The sequence below is a fragment of the Taudactylus pleione genome, unplaced genomic scaffold, assembly GCF_031769625.1.
Source record: "Taudactylus pleione unplaced genomic scaffold, aTauple2 ptg000040l, whole genome shotgun sequence".
NCBI classification, from domain to species: Eukaryota; Metazoa; Chordata; class Amphibia; order Anura; family Myobatrachidae; genus Taudactylus; species Taudactylus pleione.
The window spans coordinates 4,775,519-4,792,917 of record NW_028284442.1 but is presented as its reverse complement, the minus strand read 5'-3'; the positions used below and the strand labels follow the sequence as shown (position 1 = coordinate 4,792,917).

The 17,399-nt window shown below is 38.9% G+C and overlaps 1 protein-coding gene across 1 annotated transcript in view; it reads right to left on the bottom strand.

The window, feature by feature from the left end:
* LOC148538322 (dynein axonemal heavy chain 3-like) overlaps positions 1 to 17,399 on the bottom strand; it is a 1,025,530-nt gene that overhangs the window by 168,592 nt on the left and 839,539 nt on the right. The window contains exon 49 of the mRNA XM_088455384.1: positions 3,503 to 3,706. Coding sequence (XP_088311510.1) covers positions 3,503 to 3,706 — 204 coding nt within the window. The remainder of the gene's footprint in view (positions 1 to 3,502; positions 3,707 to 17,399) is intronic.

Sequence of the window (17,399 nt, the reverse complement as noted above, 5' to 3'; positions counted from 1 at the left end):
TGTTTATAAGTCTGAGTGATAGAGTAGGACTTGCAGAAACTTGGGTTCCCTTGACCGGAGCTGCAAGCTTAAATGTTTTGATCAAAATATGGACTAAATCCCCATGCCTTACTATAGAGAGTGCACAGCTTCTGTGATTTTTGTTTAAACAATGTGGTCACATACCACAGTGCAGTGGATCAATGCCTTTTGTTTGTAATATTGAATAAACTGTCAAATGACTTTTATTTATAATACACTGTAACAATATGCAGAAATAAATTACATCCAAAGATTGTACCATTTGTAGTTTTTAATGTGTTATTGTACAGCCTTTATTTTGAAAATGGTCTGTGTGGCAGAATATAGTCATCTCTGCCAGTTATACAGCAAAAGAAACAAGTTTGTCACACAAAAAAAACGAAATAAAAAAAAAAAAGCGATACCTACTGTGACATTATCACTTGCATAGTGGTGGAAGGCAGATATGTTTTCTCTAGGTTCCAAAATTATGTGTTTTACAAACCCCAGGAAAATGTTTATGTTGTTGTTAACAGCTTTGTGGGCTTTTTGACAAAGCTGGAAAAGGGTTCCTGGGGTTTATGAATGAAGAGAGAGGGTGGGCTCCATTCATTAGACCCAGTTTGGGTTTTTGGGCTTTTGGCCTCACAGGAGGCTATTAGGGCTATCAGCTGTGTGTGTGTGTGTGTTTTAAAGGCTGTCAGGCTGATCACTGGGAGACACACTGCCTAGGGAAAAGAAGAGTCTATAGTGTCTCTGTGAGAGAAATCTGCTGTTGAAACCAAGTGAATTATGCCTGCTAAAACTTCTTGTATGTTTTGTTAGTGAGCTAGGATCATACTGTGTTTAGTTAGTGCCAGACGGCAAGGTGTTTATTTTTGTTTATTTTGTTTTTGCTGTATAATAAAACTGGCTGAGGCCAGTTGCACCAAACCAACAAATTTGTGTGCTCTCTCATCAGCTGCACAGTGCCATCTGCCCCAGGAGATGGTACCAGTTCCCTGACCCTGTTACACTACATATGAATGTTTTTTTTAAAATAAACATCAACACAGAGTATAGTGGTATTTTCTAAAAAGATATGGTTGTATCATGGTCTTTTCCTTTAAATTACATACATTTTTTAATATCCTGGTAGTGAATGTTTTTTGGGTCAACAATTATATGTTACTTTACATATTTCCATAATGACCTTAAGATTTCACCTACTGTACATAATGTGTAAGATATTACTATTAGTGTTCTAAAGATCATGCTGTATTAGTGCTCTATAGATCATGGGCTCAAGTTACTGGACTGTACATTCAGTATTTTGTGGTTACAGTGTAATCTAGCTGATAATAGATTATTTTGGTAGTTTAGATTACTCTTAAAGAGTATAATCACAAAATAAATGAAAGTACAGAGATATAAAGATGTACTGTATTGGAACAGTGTGATAAATTAGTGATAGTTTAGGGTTATGCTGAACAATATTAAAGTACATTGCATGAGGCCAAAAATGATTTGGGAAATTGGCAGTAGTACGGAAGTTAACTAGTGTGATTAAAATGCACTTATCATTAGTGGTTTGGGGAAGTGCCCCTTTACACTTTTAGTAGAGGTATTAATAAGTGCCTGGGAGACAAAAAAACTATAATTTGGCTCTTCTCCCAAAGGGCCTCTTCTTTGCAGGTCCAGCCAATGTTCTGTAAAGCCCCGACATTCATGTTGGTGCTGCATGCCATTTTAACATTTGATTAATTGGACGTTCTTTAGCTGACAGAGAGCGCTAATAAATAGTAGTGCCACTGGTGCCACATGACTTGCTACTCCTCTGAAAGTAATGGAATAGCAATGCTGAATTGCAATGGGACTGGTATGCTGACTGAGGTTGCCCATAAGCCTGGATAAACCATAAGGCTCTAGATGGCTTTTGCCCAGTGACATGTAGATTATGTTATGGTTTGCCAGTGGTGATCCAAAAGAGAGAGGTGAAGGTTCTGAGGCTTTATATTCTCAATTCTGTTAGAGATTAGCCTTTCAACTGATCTTCTGTACCTCACCCTTATTTGTTTTGCCCACTGGTATTATATTGTTGGGTAAGCTTGACCGGCCAGTTGTGGTAGTGAGCATTTCCATCTGAATCCCTTTCCTTCAATGCATATAAGAGTTGCACTGGTTGTTGTGCTATGACTGTTGCCTCCCCATTGTTGGAACCCTTAAACTTAATCTCTCCTTAACACATGTGATGGTTGTGTTGGGGTCTTATTACAATGCATATGGTCCAGCCGTATCTGCAACTATATTTTACTTACTATGTTATCAATAAAAGATTACCTTTTTAACCATTATATTTTGTGCCTGTTCTATAAGGAACTTATTTGACACTGTAAATTTCTGCCAGTATTGGATTTTATTTATCTTTGGGCAGTTTAAATATTATAACTAGCTCATTGGTATTTGTTAGCACTAATATTTCTTTGCACTTTTAATCATTGTATATATGTATATTGCCCTGTCCCACTCCCGGGAGTTTCTAACAATATATTTATTGTAATGAACCTAAACTATTTATGGAAGACTGCAAGAGATTAATGTTAATGTAAAGTCTTTTTAATGTCACATGTAAAGTTAGTAGATATACTTAATATAATTGAGAATCGGTATGAAATACCGATGGAGGAGATGCTGGCTGTCAGTACAGTGACAGCGGCATCCCGATGGTTGGAATCCCGACAGGGGAATGGTGAGTACTGTTCCCCTGTCCTATTCACCCCCTAACCCTCCTTTTTTGTACCTTAATACTAACCCTCCCTACCCCGCACCCTAACTCTCCCGGTAAGTGCCTAACCCTAACCTCCCCCCGGTGATGCCTGAACCTAACCCCCCTTGTCTGGAGCCTAACCCTTACCTACCCCCTCCTGCGGCCTAACCCTAAATCCACCCGGGGCAGATAAACCTAACCTGCCCCACCCGTCCCGGTCTCCTTACGATTGGGATGCTGACTGCCGGGATCTCTACGTCGAGATCCCCAGTCTTGTTGGGATTCTGACGCCGGTGTTCTCTTGGTGATCGAGATACCGGCGCTGGGATTTCTTCAATCGGCATCCCGATCATTGGGTTATATTAACCGCATCCCCTATAATTGTTTTTACACTTTTAAATAATAAAACCTTGACATGTGTTTCCATACAAGACAATGTCTGTCCTCTTAGTTAAATTATCATGTTTTCACTGTAATATTTGCTAAATGAAGAAACTAGCTGTGAAAAAACAATAGTTGCTCTAAAATCTAATTGGGAATAAAATCAGACACATCTTGCCTGTGCTATTGCACAGCTGTATTATTTTGACATCCACATAAATATGAGAATAATACTGTTAGAACTGGGAAAACAATTCCACAGTCCAATTATAACTTCACAGTACTTCATTCATTATCCCCAATGTATTTGCATTTCTTCCAATTTTACTAATTCCTATAATTTCCTTGTTCAGTGCATAGCAGGAGGAAACATACTTTGACAGACACTTCAGGAAGGTAATGAGGATTTCGGAGGCGGGTGGTCATATAGAGCTTAAAATCCCTGCTGTAATGAATAACAGCTTCCCCAAGCCGGATATATTCCACTCCATTCTGTTTAAACGTCTCTCTCAGCAGCACAGGCTCCAAGATTGGATCAAGCTCTTCTGTGATATTTTCTATTAGGACGGGCGTCCCAAACTAAGAAAATAAGAAGACATTTTAAGAGGAGAACGTTTTTTTTTTTCAATCACACCAGGCACCTAAACAAAGAATCACTGAATTAATTTAGGAAAATGCTGTCAGCCGTAATGTGATCTGGTTTATGTGTTACAGCCTAGATACCTTGGGAATCTGAGTGACAGATTTGTTAACCAAATAAGAAATTGCAGAGCTTTATGTTATTTATTTTCTTTATTCCAATCATGTAACATTTCTATTTGGTATGCCAATAGCATCTAGTATAAAAAAAATAAGATAAAAAATACTCTGTATTAAAATAGGTGATATAACTATATTGAATATGTGCAGAGAGCCGCTAGCTGTCAAAGTGCTTAATATGGGAGATTTGTCAGCTGTTTGCTTTATCGATTCCCCTTGAACAGAATGTCGCTGGTGGCCTTTGCTTTATTCCAGTAGAGGTCATGTGGTGTAAAAGCACCAAAATAAACTCTTGCTGCAGGAGTAATGTTAATGAGCGTAAGGTCACAACAATCAGATACAGCAGTTTAATAATGAAATGACAAAATACATGAATAAAAGAGAAATAAAACTCAAATAGAATGGATAGCAAGGATTTTTATTTTCTAATAGAAGACAACACAGTTGAATCTACTGGCAATTCTCAACTGCTAAAACTGTTACTGTTAAATATACCCATTTACTGTATCCCTGAGAAATGGCATATCTTTTTTGTGCATTCAGGTGGGCAACTGTTAGAGCAAAATAGCTCTAGTAGTGTCTAGTCCTGGCTTACTCTATAATATGTCTCTCTACAGCTCATTTGCAAGCTACAAAATAAATATGAACACATCCGAGTTGCTTCAACTCACCTCTTTAAGCTTTCTGTCACCCACATATAAGCTCTTTTTTCACAGTCACTCATACCAAGTTGAAATATTGTGTTAAAGTCTCCCACCTCTACAGCTAATTGCACTTGGATTATTGACAAATATGTACCCAACTAACTGGTTTGGGTATGGGTTGGGATGTCGGCGGTCAGAATCCCGACAGGGTTAACATACCAACACTTGTAGGTTGGTATGCTAACCCTCCCTTAACCCTAACCCTCCGTTCCTGGTGCCTAACCCTAACCTCCCCCCTAGTGCCTGAATATACCCCCCCCTCCCCACACCCTAAACCTAACTCTCCCCCATTAGTGCCTAACCCTAACCCTCACACTAACCCCCGATACTTACCTTTGGGATGCTGACGGTCGGTATTCTGGAGCCAGGATCCCGACTGCTGTATTATTTTGACATCCACATAAATATGAGAAAAATACTGTTAGAACTGGGAAAACAATTCCAAAGTCCAATTTAGACCATATTTAGTCCGTCGGCCGGGATGCTGACTACATCCCAACTAACCAACTGGAAAGACCTTAAGTTCTCTTTATTACGTAAATTTTTTTTTTCTTTTTAAAACTCTCTCACCCTCTCCTAATTACTATTATTGGAGCTGATGCCCTTTAGAGTACATAGTAGTTCTCTACATTTTTTACAATATAAAAAAAAACGTTCCTACCTAAAAACAAGGTGGCCTGGTTATGTCTAATATTATGGCCTTTACTCTCTCGGCTCTTTCCCAAAAAATCTTATATTGTCTTCTTCTCAACATGGACTATTTTATGAAGCCAACATTGGAGGAAAAACTTTTTCACCCTATACCCCAGCTGCCTGGCTCCATGAGAGACATGGCAACAAGAACTACATGAGCCGTTTGGCTTTATCAGTGGTTTGCTGAAACTCATCTGAGAAACCTATGTTTCACATGCCCATAGGAGGCATTTTGTAGATACTGACACAGGTGAGTGTACCAAATAACACAATCCTAGTGCTACTCTCACCCATAATCTGTTAACTTGTAAGAAGATTTCTAGTGATTGGATATGATATGGCGACGTGCAGAATATCTACATACCATTGACAAAGTTGACCTTTTCAGAATGACAACATTGTGAATGTCGACAGGCAGACTGTCAATAGTACTATTTTATCGGAAAACCAACCATAGTTCTAACCCTAATTGCTGGCCTAATTCTTACTCTAGTTGCAAAATAGCCCTGACCGTAAATGTAGCCTAACCCTAATCTTAATTGCACATGTCGACATTGCTGCTGTTGATATTCACAATGTTGACATTTTGAACACGTCGACATAATACTAAAGTCAGCATGTGAGTTGTCGGCATTCTAGCCATGCCAACATCCGGAATGTTGATGCTCAGAATATGTTGGCATTCTGGTGTCAACATGTTTATTGTCAACATTCTTAATATCAACATGTTGACGAAAACCTGATGTATAGGATTTGGGATAAGACCATAATCTGTTAATGGTGCTTTTGATCTTAGATTTCCAAAAGTAATGAGAGCTTTTCTCTTTGCAGCCCTGTTACCCACCTCATACCTTTTATACCGAATCTTGTCATGGTGGCCAAATAAAGCCATATTAAACCATTGGATATCTTGCAATCACCTTCTTCTTGGAAATTAAAAAAAATGAGCTTTTGGACATTTTATATGCTGGCAGAAGGGAGGCGATGTTTAATATTGAAATCGGTGTCAAAATCTTTTTATATAAAATTGGGTGCAAAAATCTACAGTTTTAATTGTGTTAGAACATACAGAATGGTATCTTTTAAGATATATTACATAATAGTACCCTTGTGTTTTGGAGGTTCTTTGTTATGAGGCCTGTGGGATGTGTCCTCCAGAGATGTACCATCGCCTTTCCTCTATTTTTCTCTACTTGCATCTGAGATGGGTAGTAATCATCATCGTTCCACCTGCCCCTCGCTATCCCTCTCTTCCCTGCCCCCTCCTCCTCTCTTGCTGTTTACATGCTTTTGTGTCTTCACCATGGATAATTCCTGTCTGTACATCTAGACTTTTATTTACTTCATTATCTTTGAAATATAATAGTCTGTGCTATCTATTTTAAATCCTGTATCAAAACTCCAAAGTTTATATTGTTGTTGTTGTTCTTATTTTACTATGCTTTTCTATGGATAAACATATGTTCAAAACTTTTTCCTTTGTCTCACTGATGTTGTCTACTTTATTTGATTGTATGTTTCCCAGTTTTTTGTAAAAATGCTATATAAAATTCTTGTACAAATTTGTATTCATTATTGCATTATTTATACTATCATATTGTACAGTAAAAGATATTATGATGAAAAAAATTATAAAATATACCCATTCACAAGTAGCAGGCTTGTGAATGGGTATATATACTCATTGATTTGTGGCAATTGGAACTTTATTTTTTTTAAGGTTATTATAGGAGAGGAGTCTATTGTTCTTTTCTTTGCTGTTCCCATACGCCCAGATGCAAGCTACTTCCTAGCTACTACACATTCTACCTCCTATAATATGAAACTTCCCAAGCAGCTGTAATGTTAGAGGGTTATTAGAGGGAAAAATACTAAACAGTTATTTTATGGCAGTTTTGAAATTTCTCCTCAATGCAAGTGATTTTGGCACCCAAGCCGCTGGATTACTATTCAGCAGTTTGGAGGATGAAAAATCAAATCAATGGTGATGTGTGGTGGTTTCAAAAACTCTACATCACATGCACTTTTGGCTAAACTACAGTACATGCGGTTGTAGATGAACCCACCATTACTACTGTAACCCCCCATTAGTAACAGGTTGTGATATTTAGCATTTGGCTTGGTGATGTAGATGGGCTACTGTAACTACACATGCATGGCCCAATGCCAAGTAGCGGCCAAATCAGAAGCTGCTTCTGATTGGTTGGCCATCTATTCATTTCTATTTTTTTTTTCTACCTACTGTATGGATCATGCCAGATCAAGAAAAGAATTAGATGGTAGTAAGGGCCTCATTTATTAATGAGTTTAATCATACATGGTGCCCCAGCCAATCAGCTCCCAACTGTCATTTTTAAAACAGATGACAGTTGGAAGCTGATTGGCTGGAGCACCAGTATCATACACAACAAGTTTTATCACTCATTGTGAATGATAAAACTCATTCATAAATGAGGCCTTAGGGGGGTTATTTATTACACTTAACTACAGAAAAATTGGGGCACCAATATTTATTAGGTTGAAAAAAAGGGCAAAAATAGAGCACTATTGTTTATTATATTTCAAAATGTCACCATTATTTATTAGGTTTAAATAAGGACACTATTATTTATTATATTTCGAAAAGAGTCTCCTTTATTTATTAGATTAAAAAAGGGGCACTATTATGTAATAATTGCCCATCAGCCACAGACACCAGGGGCCAAATGTTATAGGATGAGAAAAACTCTCACATTTTTAAACTCAGCCAATGTAATAAAGTCACATGTAAACCCCCTTCAGTGTGCGGTGTGGTACATAGGTGCATTTTTAGTGATACACCTCCTATTGCCTCAGGCTACCTCTCCAGGGTGTGGGCAATACCTGAGAAGGGGGTCCCTGCCCATGCAGGCTTTATAACAGTCACACATATAGATACAGGTATAGATATACACATACAGTAACAGTTCTTGTTGAATAACTTGGGCGCCAGACCTTCTCTTATAAAAATATACTACTTTATTTCTCTCCTCCTGCACATAACTTTAAAGGACAAGAATATGGTTACAGCAGCTTCTCCTCTCCCTCCAGCTCATTTGCTTAGGATAGCAAGACAGATGGTATATGACAATCTTATGGATATGGTTACATTACATCACACTCTTCTTCACCAGCACAGTCTTTAAGCACAGTTACAATGAATGCTTTGCATTTTACACACACAGGTCCACCTAGCCCTATGCTGGCTGGTGCCTGTAGTTCTCCACTTCATACTTGCAGGTCCACCTAGCCCTTCGCTGGCTGGTGCCTCTAGTCCTACAGCTTCGCACATATCTCACATAACTTCGTTTGCACTCTGCCTCTCCTTTGTCTCTTCTAAGACAATATACAGAGTGTCTCATACCCAATCTGCCTCTCTCTGCTCCCCTTCTCTTTCACATGGGACAGCAATATACAGACTTTTCTATTGCAGCTATCAAACTCTCAGCTGCCGCCCATCCCTATCCTACAGGAATGGCTCCTATAGCCATACTGCAACCACAGTGACCCCCCCTTTAATGGCTGCTGGGGGGCTTTTATGCATAAGGGACTCCTCTTGTCCCTTAACAATAAAGCTACTGGGAAATTTCTCTTCCCCATCTCTCCAACACATATACTGACATATCTTATACCTCTTGTGGGTGCTAAACACTTCACTGGACTGCTCACACTGCAACATTCCAGCTCTTTCTCTGTGGTCTCTCACAGATGTTATCTCAGTGGTCTCACTCCAGACCTCTCTCTCCTTTGGCGTTAGATGGGCATCGTGGTAGTCACCATGGCCCCGCCAATCTCCCCCTACCAGGGGAGCACGAGAGCTACATTTCTGCTTCCAGCTCTGATGCTTCCCAAAGATGTCTGCTCTCTCCCAAATTCTTCTTCTCAATTCCTTTGTTCTTCCTCCCCCTCCTTTCCCTAATCTGCCTGCTACACACCCAGTCTTCCCACCCCTGCGTGTCTATCTCTCCAGCCCCTCTTTTACCTGAAAACCGATCCCCAGGGTCTCAGGAATGCAATATCTACAACAGGAAGCAAGCTTTAACACTGAGAGGGGTGTATTTACAAATACCATCCCTTAGAGGTTGTTACACACAGAACATGTTTGCATGTTTTTCAGACTAAAAAAACTCTCAAGATTTAAACTTTCATCCAGGTGTTTCCTATTTTGAAAATACAACTCGATCAATGTATTAGTGTGAGAGTTCTACTGCTTTCTAAAATCTCACCCTATTACATTTGGCCCCAGGAGGTCCATATTACTACTTAGTTACTTAGAGTTGGGTTGGGCATCTCTTGGAGTGGTGGCCCAAGTGCACTGGGCCTGATGCTAGGTAAAATGGCAAACTAGTGAAGAAAAGGGAGGATTTTATTATTTTGTTTTGGTTTTTAAATTTATTTATATGTTTTTGAGTTATCTTTTTATGATGGCCATCTCTGCTTTTCTGCCTTTTTCCTTTAAGCGCGTTTGATAAAGTTAATTGTAAAGCCACACTTCTTCAGAGGTTTTGATGTAGTTTTGCCTTTAGTAAATCTGCAGACTGTAAACCAGCAAACAAATGCCAGAAAAGCTGTAGTTTGCATATACTGCACTTTATTAAATGTCTCTAAAGAGAAAATTGGTTAGAATGGTATTATTACTAAGGTCCCTGTAACTAGAGATTTTTTGAGTTGCTTGTTATGGGGAATGCTTTACAATATCAGATATATGTTATTTTTGCCAATTCGAAACTAGAAGTTTAAAAACAAAACAAAAACAAGTGCTACTTACAATGGGTCTGATCTAGAGGTGTATGCAGTGTCAATACCGCACACAATTGACCAATGTTTTCAGCCTGCGCATGCATCCCGATGGTTACCGCAGAATGAATTTAGATGCAGAGAGAGGCAATTTAAGTGGGTGTTTCTGGTAACAGTGGGCGGCTAGCACCTATCACGATCAGCGACTGCATCTTATGACACAGGCAGCCATGTTCAGATGGATAATCTGCACCTCTTAGTGCAATGTTTAATGGTGCTACCAATGCATCTGATAGTCAGGGCCAGCACCACCATTAGGCAGCTCCAGGCTACTGCCTAGGGGTGCAGCTGGGTTCAATAAATGGCTGGGTCTAACCAGCCGCAGCTACCACTGTCACCTCACCCCACACATTGACCTGGTGTCACTGGCACTGCTAGTGTGAGATCTCCCCGCTGCATCTGCCCCGGCTGTCAGCGGCTGAGCCAGCACTGACATGTGCTGTATACAAGTGTGGGCGCCTGCCCTGCTCTGCTCTTTTTCCCTTAACTCCTCTTCTTCCTTTGCAGAAACGATGAGCAGGGCTGCTGGGGCTGAGCTGAGAACAATATTAAGATAAGTATTCAATATCCAACTTGTTTGACCAGTGCTGGTAAGTCAGGAATAGATATATATATATACACACAATCACACCAAGACCAATATATACCAGCAGAGGGGTCTGCTGGTGTATGCTGTAGAACAGTAAAAAAATATATATATATACTGTAGCAGGCAGTTTTACTGTCACTGAGGGCAGATGGGGGTGTAGGGAGAAAAAGTTATTTGGAGGGACCCCAACTCGCATTTATTAGCAAGCAATAAATGATATGTGGCCTAAATATGTATTGCGGGTACTAATGTGCGGCATAATTATGTATTGTGGCACTGTGTGCGGCACAATTATGTATTGGGGCACTGATGTTGCAGCATTATTATGTATTGCGGACATTAATGTGAGGCATATATTGCGGGCACTGATGTGCAGCATAATTATGTACTGTGGCACTGTGTGCGGCATAATTATGCATTGGGGCATGGATGTTGCACCATTATTATGTATTGCAGACATTAATGTGAGGCATATATTGCGGGCACTGATGTGCAGCATAATTATGGATTGTGGGCACTGATGTGCAGCATAATTATGGATTACAGGCAGTGATTTGCAGCATGATTTTGTATTGTGGACACTGATTTGTGGCATAATTGCATATTAAGCACTTATGTGTGGTATAATTATGTATTGGGACATTGATGTCTGGCATGTTATATATTGGTAGCACTTTTGTGTGGCATATTACTGTCCAGAGTATACACACAAATGTTGTTCCCAAGGTTTTGTTAAACATAATAGTGAGGTTTTATGTAGAAGGCAGGGGGGGGGGGAACAAGGGCAGTTGGATGAAAATTTGCCTAGGGAGCCCAGAAACCTTGCACCGGCCCTGCCAATAGTACATCTTAATACGCACAGTGGCAGATTAGTGCTGCAGCTTGTGGCTGTCTCTATATAAATCCCATTGGCTGTGGAATTAAAGACGCAGTTGTGCTGCTGCAAAACACGCAGTTGCGGCTGCAATAGCGTGCACCTATGATTCAGGCCCATTGTGTATGGTTGTTTCATAAAAACTACACATTTTAGTGAATGTCAACAAAAGCTGTATTTATAAAACAAAGAGAATTGCTTTTGTATGACTGTCACTAGGGAAGGCAAAATTAACTGCAAGTCATGAAGTTGGTCAACAGAATATATTCTTGAATTTCTCAATTCAGAATTAGGATAAATAATAGTGTTTGTGTACTATAGAAATTTATCTCGGCTATGGTGTAGAACAGTTTAGAGGTTGCTGGGGAGATATTGTTAGCAGAAATATGTATATAGGAATTGACTTATTAAGTTCAGTCATAGATAATTCCAAAGTTTTGGAGTCTGGAGTAAACAATAACAGTCACGAAGTTAAGCATAATGTGCACTGTACTAGGACATTGATGCACAATGAAAATGATTATTGTATAATCTAATAGCATTAGTCCACACAATCAAAATCAAAATTAAGATTATTATTTATAAAGTTTATCAAAGTTCTAGTGTAAAATGGTAAAACCTCTGAAAATGCAGTTTTTGGAGTTGTGACTGCATTACCTATATGCACCAAGCTCCAGAAAGCAGAACTTTCTGGAGCTTGGAACAGATAGGCAACTTAATATTAAGATTAATCAAACTAAAGTAGACACACAATTCATTAATTTTTGCACATGATAAAGCAGACACTCTGACTTATATAGCATACAATCTATAGCAGTGATTCCCAACCTCGGTCATCAAGGCACACTAACAAGGTTTTAGTGATATCCATGATTGTGCACAGATGGTTAAATCAAAATAACTGAGGCACTAATTAAGTCACTTGTGCTCAAATATGGCTATCCCTAAAACCTGGAATGTTAGTGTGCCTTGAGAACCATGGTTGGGAACCCCTGATCTATAGTATGGTCTGTAGACATGTTAGAAAGAATAAATGTAGTTCAGTGATTCAGTCAGAGCCAAAACAACCATGTTATGGTGCCCAGTAAAATTAGGGACATGTTGGAGACATTTAAGTATGCTGACTTTATTTTAATATTTTCTTTTTATAATTTTTTCATTTTCAAAGAAAGATGTTTGGACAATATACTGTACAACAGATCACAATTTCTCATATGTAATTAAAACATTTGGGCAAATCAGCTAGACAGAATCAACCAGTATATGTATGTAATGCCGGCGGCTGTTAAGCCGCCAGATCTAATACTGACTGCGGCAGCCCGACGGGCCGGAATCTCGAAATCAGCAGGTAAGACCCCTAACCCTCCCTTAGGGATGCCTAACTCTAACCTCCCCCCTAGTGCCTAACCCTAACCTCCACACATTAGTACCTAAACCTAACCATCCCTCCCTGCACCCTAAACCTAACCTTCCCTCCCTGCACCCTAAACCTAACCCTCCCGGGGGGGTGCCTGACTCTAAACCCCCATAAGTGGTGCCTAACCCTAACCCCCACTTTCCCTACCCTAACCCTCCCAGGGGGGTGCCTATCCGTAAGTCCCCCCAGGGGTCCCTAAAGCTAACCCTCCCCCCCACAGCTACACGCTAAGACACCCGGCTTACCTTCATTCGGTAAGCTGGGTGTCGGGATTTACTAGTGGGCTTAATGATAAACGTCGGTATCCTGACTACATCCCGAAGCAACCACCAAACATATTTATATTGTACATATAAGTATGAGAGAGAAGCAAAAAGTGAGAGTAGAAAAGAAGAGACAAAGGGGGGAAGGGTGAAGGGGAGGGTAAGGAGGGAAGGATGGTTCCAAAGTGCAATGCAGTTACACAGCAGGTGGAAGGAGGTCTATAGAACTGCCAGACACATAGATAATCATGGGCATTTAAGGTATACCCAATGAAACACTAAGACTGCGACATAGGAGCCATATATGAGAGGGAAGTCTTAAAAACGAAACCATGATGCCATAAACTCATTGCGTTTGTCAGACATGAGAAAGGAAAATATCGTCCATAGCCATATACTGTAGAAATCAAGGGGCTGACACCAATTAGAGGCTGATGAGGGAATGAGAGCCCCAATGCACTGGAACCACTGCCATGGCTACATTATTTATATGTTTAAGCAGGATATCTGAATAGGACAGGGTATCCCAGAATTTCTAAAGCCAAGGCTAAAATTTCAGCCAGAATAGTACTAGGAGGCAGCAGTCCCACTATATATGAAGCAATGTATCTACATCTTTATGGCATCTCCAGCAGAGATGAAGAATGTATGCAGGAAAGTTGGGCAATGGTACCATTGGGTCAATACCCTGGGTCTTCAGAACCTCTATATTATAAGAACAAATGTTGTAAAATTTCTCCCAATTGATCCCTACCCCAAACTTCAGTGAAATGGGGGGTTGTAGTGAACAGGCTACTAAGTAGAATTTTATAGTTACCAGAAATCGTATGAATTTGGTGAACGCATATGGATTCAAAAGGTGTCAGGTCTCTAACAAATGTGGGAAGCCCTCCAAAGGAAGAGGCAAAATGGCAAATATGTAGATGAATCCAGTAGTAGTTGTTGGTAAGGGTGGTATCAGAGCAAAGCTCCTGATAGAACTTACAGTAAACCTACCGCCAGAAATTAAATGGCCCATTATACATTTTACAGCCGCCGACCAGACAGATATAGTCCTTCCAGAGATATCAGGGGTGAAAACGGGATTATGCAAAATTGGAGTAAGGGGAGACATTACTAAGGAAATGTCACTTCTAGTCTGTAGCTTCCATGATTTTAAAGCAATAAGGAAGCATATGTAAGTGTAATGATGAAAATAATTTATCCAATCTCACTCATAGTTTTGACTTTGGACCTATAGTCCAATCCAAGACCTGTTTCAAGCCTGTTTTGAACTTCCATAAAAAATGAGTAGGGAGTCCCATTGGAGTCATCTGTAACAGATATAAGATATAGGGAATAAGATTAATTTTAACAATGTTCATATGGCCCAACCACAAAAAGTATTGTAAAGCCCACTGGTCTAACTCCCTACAGAGCATACGTAGCATAGGAACGTGGTTCAGAGAGAATAGGCTAATACTTTGGGGCAGAAAAATACCTAGATATTTAATATATGAAGGATGCCATTTAAATGGAAAAAAGGTACAAATAGCAGAGACCGTCTCTTCCGAAGCAGTGACTTTTACGGTAGTGGACAACAACTAGCATATCATTAACAAAATATTTTTTCATAGTATATAACTCATAGCACTGTCTCAGTGACCTTAATTATATATTTTATGTTGTTTATGTCTCAAATTAAAACCCCAAAAGCTCTTCGTAAAAAATCACTGTACTTTTAGCTATTCCCCCTCTTCTCCTTTCCATCAAGAACAGCTGGCTAATACCAAAGGTGTATTTCAATTACCATTAAATTACTCTGTCTGAATAAATTAATGATATTGTACCTACTAGGAGTATGAATAATAAATAAATGAATAGATAAAAAATAGATGAAAAAAAATATATACTATATATGGTTTAGAAAAAATAAATCCAAATAATACCAAAATTCTAAACAAATTATATTTCAATTTGTATTACTGTGTAGTTGGCAAACATGTTGACATACATCTCTGATTGTAGAAAAACATCCAGCTGTTAAAATTAAGCCACTAATCTACAATGGATGGTTTGCATTTTTAGTGTAAAACTGTTAGCAAAAACCCCACGAGGCTAAGATTCGCCTATTTTGCTTCTTGGTGAAGTGAAACGGACTTGAAAGAAAAATAAAAACTGTGTCAGTCTCACTCTGTGCCAACTGACCCCATGGGAAGAAACAGACACATTCCCAGCTCCAGAGGGTCTTTTTTTGAGATTTTTTTTTATTTGGAAAAACCTAAAGGCAGACTTGTTCAACGATGTAGAAATAACAATTCTACCTACATAAAGGAGTCTGCACAATGAACAGTCTTTCGATTTAACTTACTCTATATGAACCGTGTTCTGGTTATTTTTTAAATTATATTAAAGATTGTTTACATTGTACTCTAAAATATAATACAATATTGTCATGACCAGTGGAGCACTATAACAGTTACTGAGTGAATAAGAAGTACCAAAGGAGACCCTACTTATGTTATAGGTTTAGCTTTTATAATAATAATAATAATAATTATTATTATTATTATTATTATTATTATTATTATTATTAATAATAATATTATTGTTATTATTATTAATAGTCTTCTGAAAATACTCAATTTGAAAAAGATCAGCAATCTGCATCAGACAAACTTATTACATATAAAACTAAGAGGGGCAGTGTTTATTATTTTACTGTAATTAACTTAAAAGTGGAAAATAAATAAAAAATGCATTATTATAGTAAATCAGTTTTGCTGCATGCTGACTGTGAGGGCCAGCTGTACAAGCCACTAACCATCTCCATTTTCTGGGAGTCTGGGCTTTCCATAATAACCTCTTGGGTACCTCCCAATATAGTGAATTCCAGTTGACTGGAGTTTAAACACAATAACAGTACTAAGGCTACTTCCTACTTAGCAAATCCAGTTGAATCTGATTTCCCATTCTATGCATGCTAAATATTTGTTACATATGTGATGCAGTATGTTAAATATAGCAGTATATGTATATATGGTAGTACAGTATGAATGGTAAACATTCCTATGTGTTCCACAGTAAGCACTTCCTCTCTTGCCATACTAGGACCCAGATTTATCAACAAGTGATATTCTTGTTATCACTCGTTACTAATCTTAAATGGTGCTCCAACCAATCAGCTCCTAACTGTCATGTGTTTGAAAACTGACAGGAGCAAATTGGTTGGAGCACCATTTAAGATTAGTAACGACTGATAACAAGAATATAACTCATGGATAAATCTGAGCCCATGTGAGATAGGCAGCAGCATGGTGGGGTTCAGCAGGACTGAGGGGTTGATGTCTCGAGCAGTGAAAAGAGTGGAGAAGTGGACCAGTGAAGAAGTTACTCATAGCAATCAATCAGCTTCTACCTATCATTTTATAGAATGTACTTGACAAAGCTGATTGGTTGCTATGGACAACTTCTCTACTGTTTTCACTGCTTGATACATCGACTCCTGAGATGTGATTGGCTTGGGGTAGTGATAGTATAATAAATATGTGGATGGGGCACTGCTATGTATGCACACAGATATACAAGTGTCACATATCAAATTAATCAGTACAGTTTGCTGGTGCGTTCTAGTCACATTGCATTGCGACTTCTAGCAGAGTAGCACGGTACCTGGTGCCTCACTCACACCAGCCAAGTCATGCTGTGTGGTGTGTTAAGGCTAGATATTTGAGGACTAGATATGTGCGCTGATCCCCGTGTTTTGGTTTTGTGTCTGAATTTACCTACCTGTTTTGTTTTGCAAAACCACCCTCAAGTATTTTGGTTATAGATCTGGATATTTTTTTCGTTTTTAAAATAGTAAAACATTTTTAAAAAACTACAAAAATAATGTAACTTTTGCAATCCAAAACCCGAAATTCGGAACCATGGGAAGATCAGAACACCGACTTTATTTGGATCTCTATAGCAGATTAGAACTGTGACTCAGATCTGTCCGGATTCACAAAATACGTGTGGATTCGGATTTCTGGAGAACTGAACCACACATCTCTAATAAGGTCACAACTGTACTTAAAAAAAGATTAAGAATTGTGTGTTAGTAAATGTGTGATTAATTGCCAGAAACACAAAATTGATGATTGATTCTGATCGATTTTTATCTATTAAAATTGACCT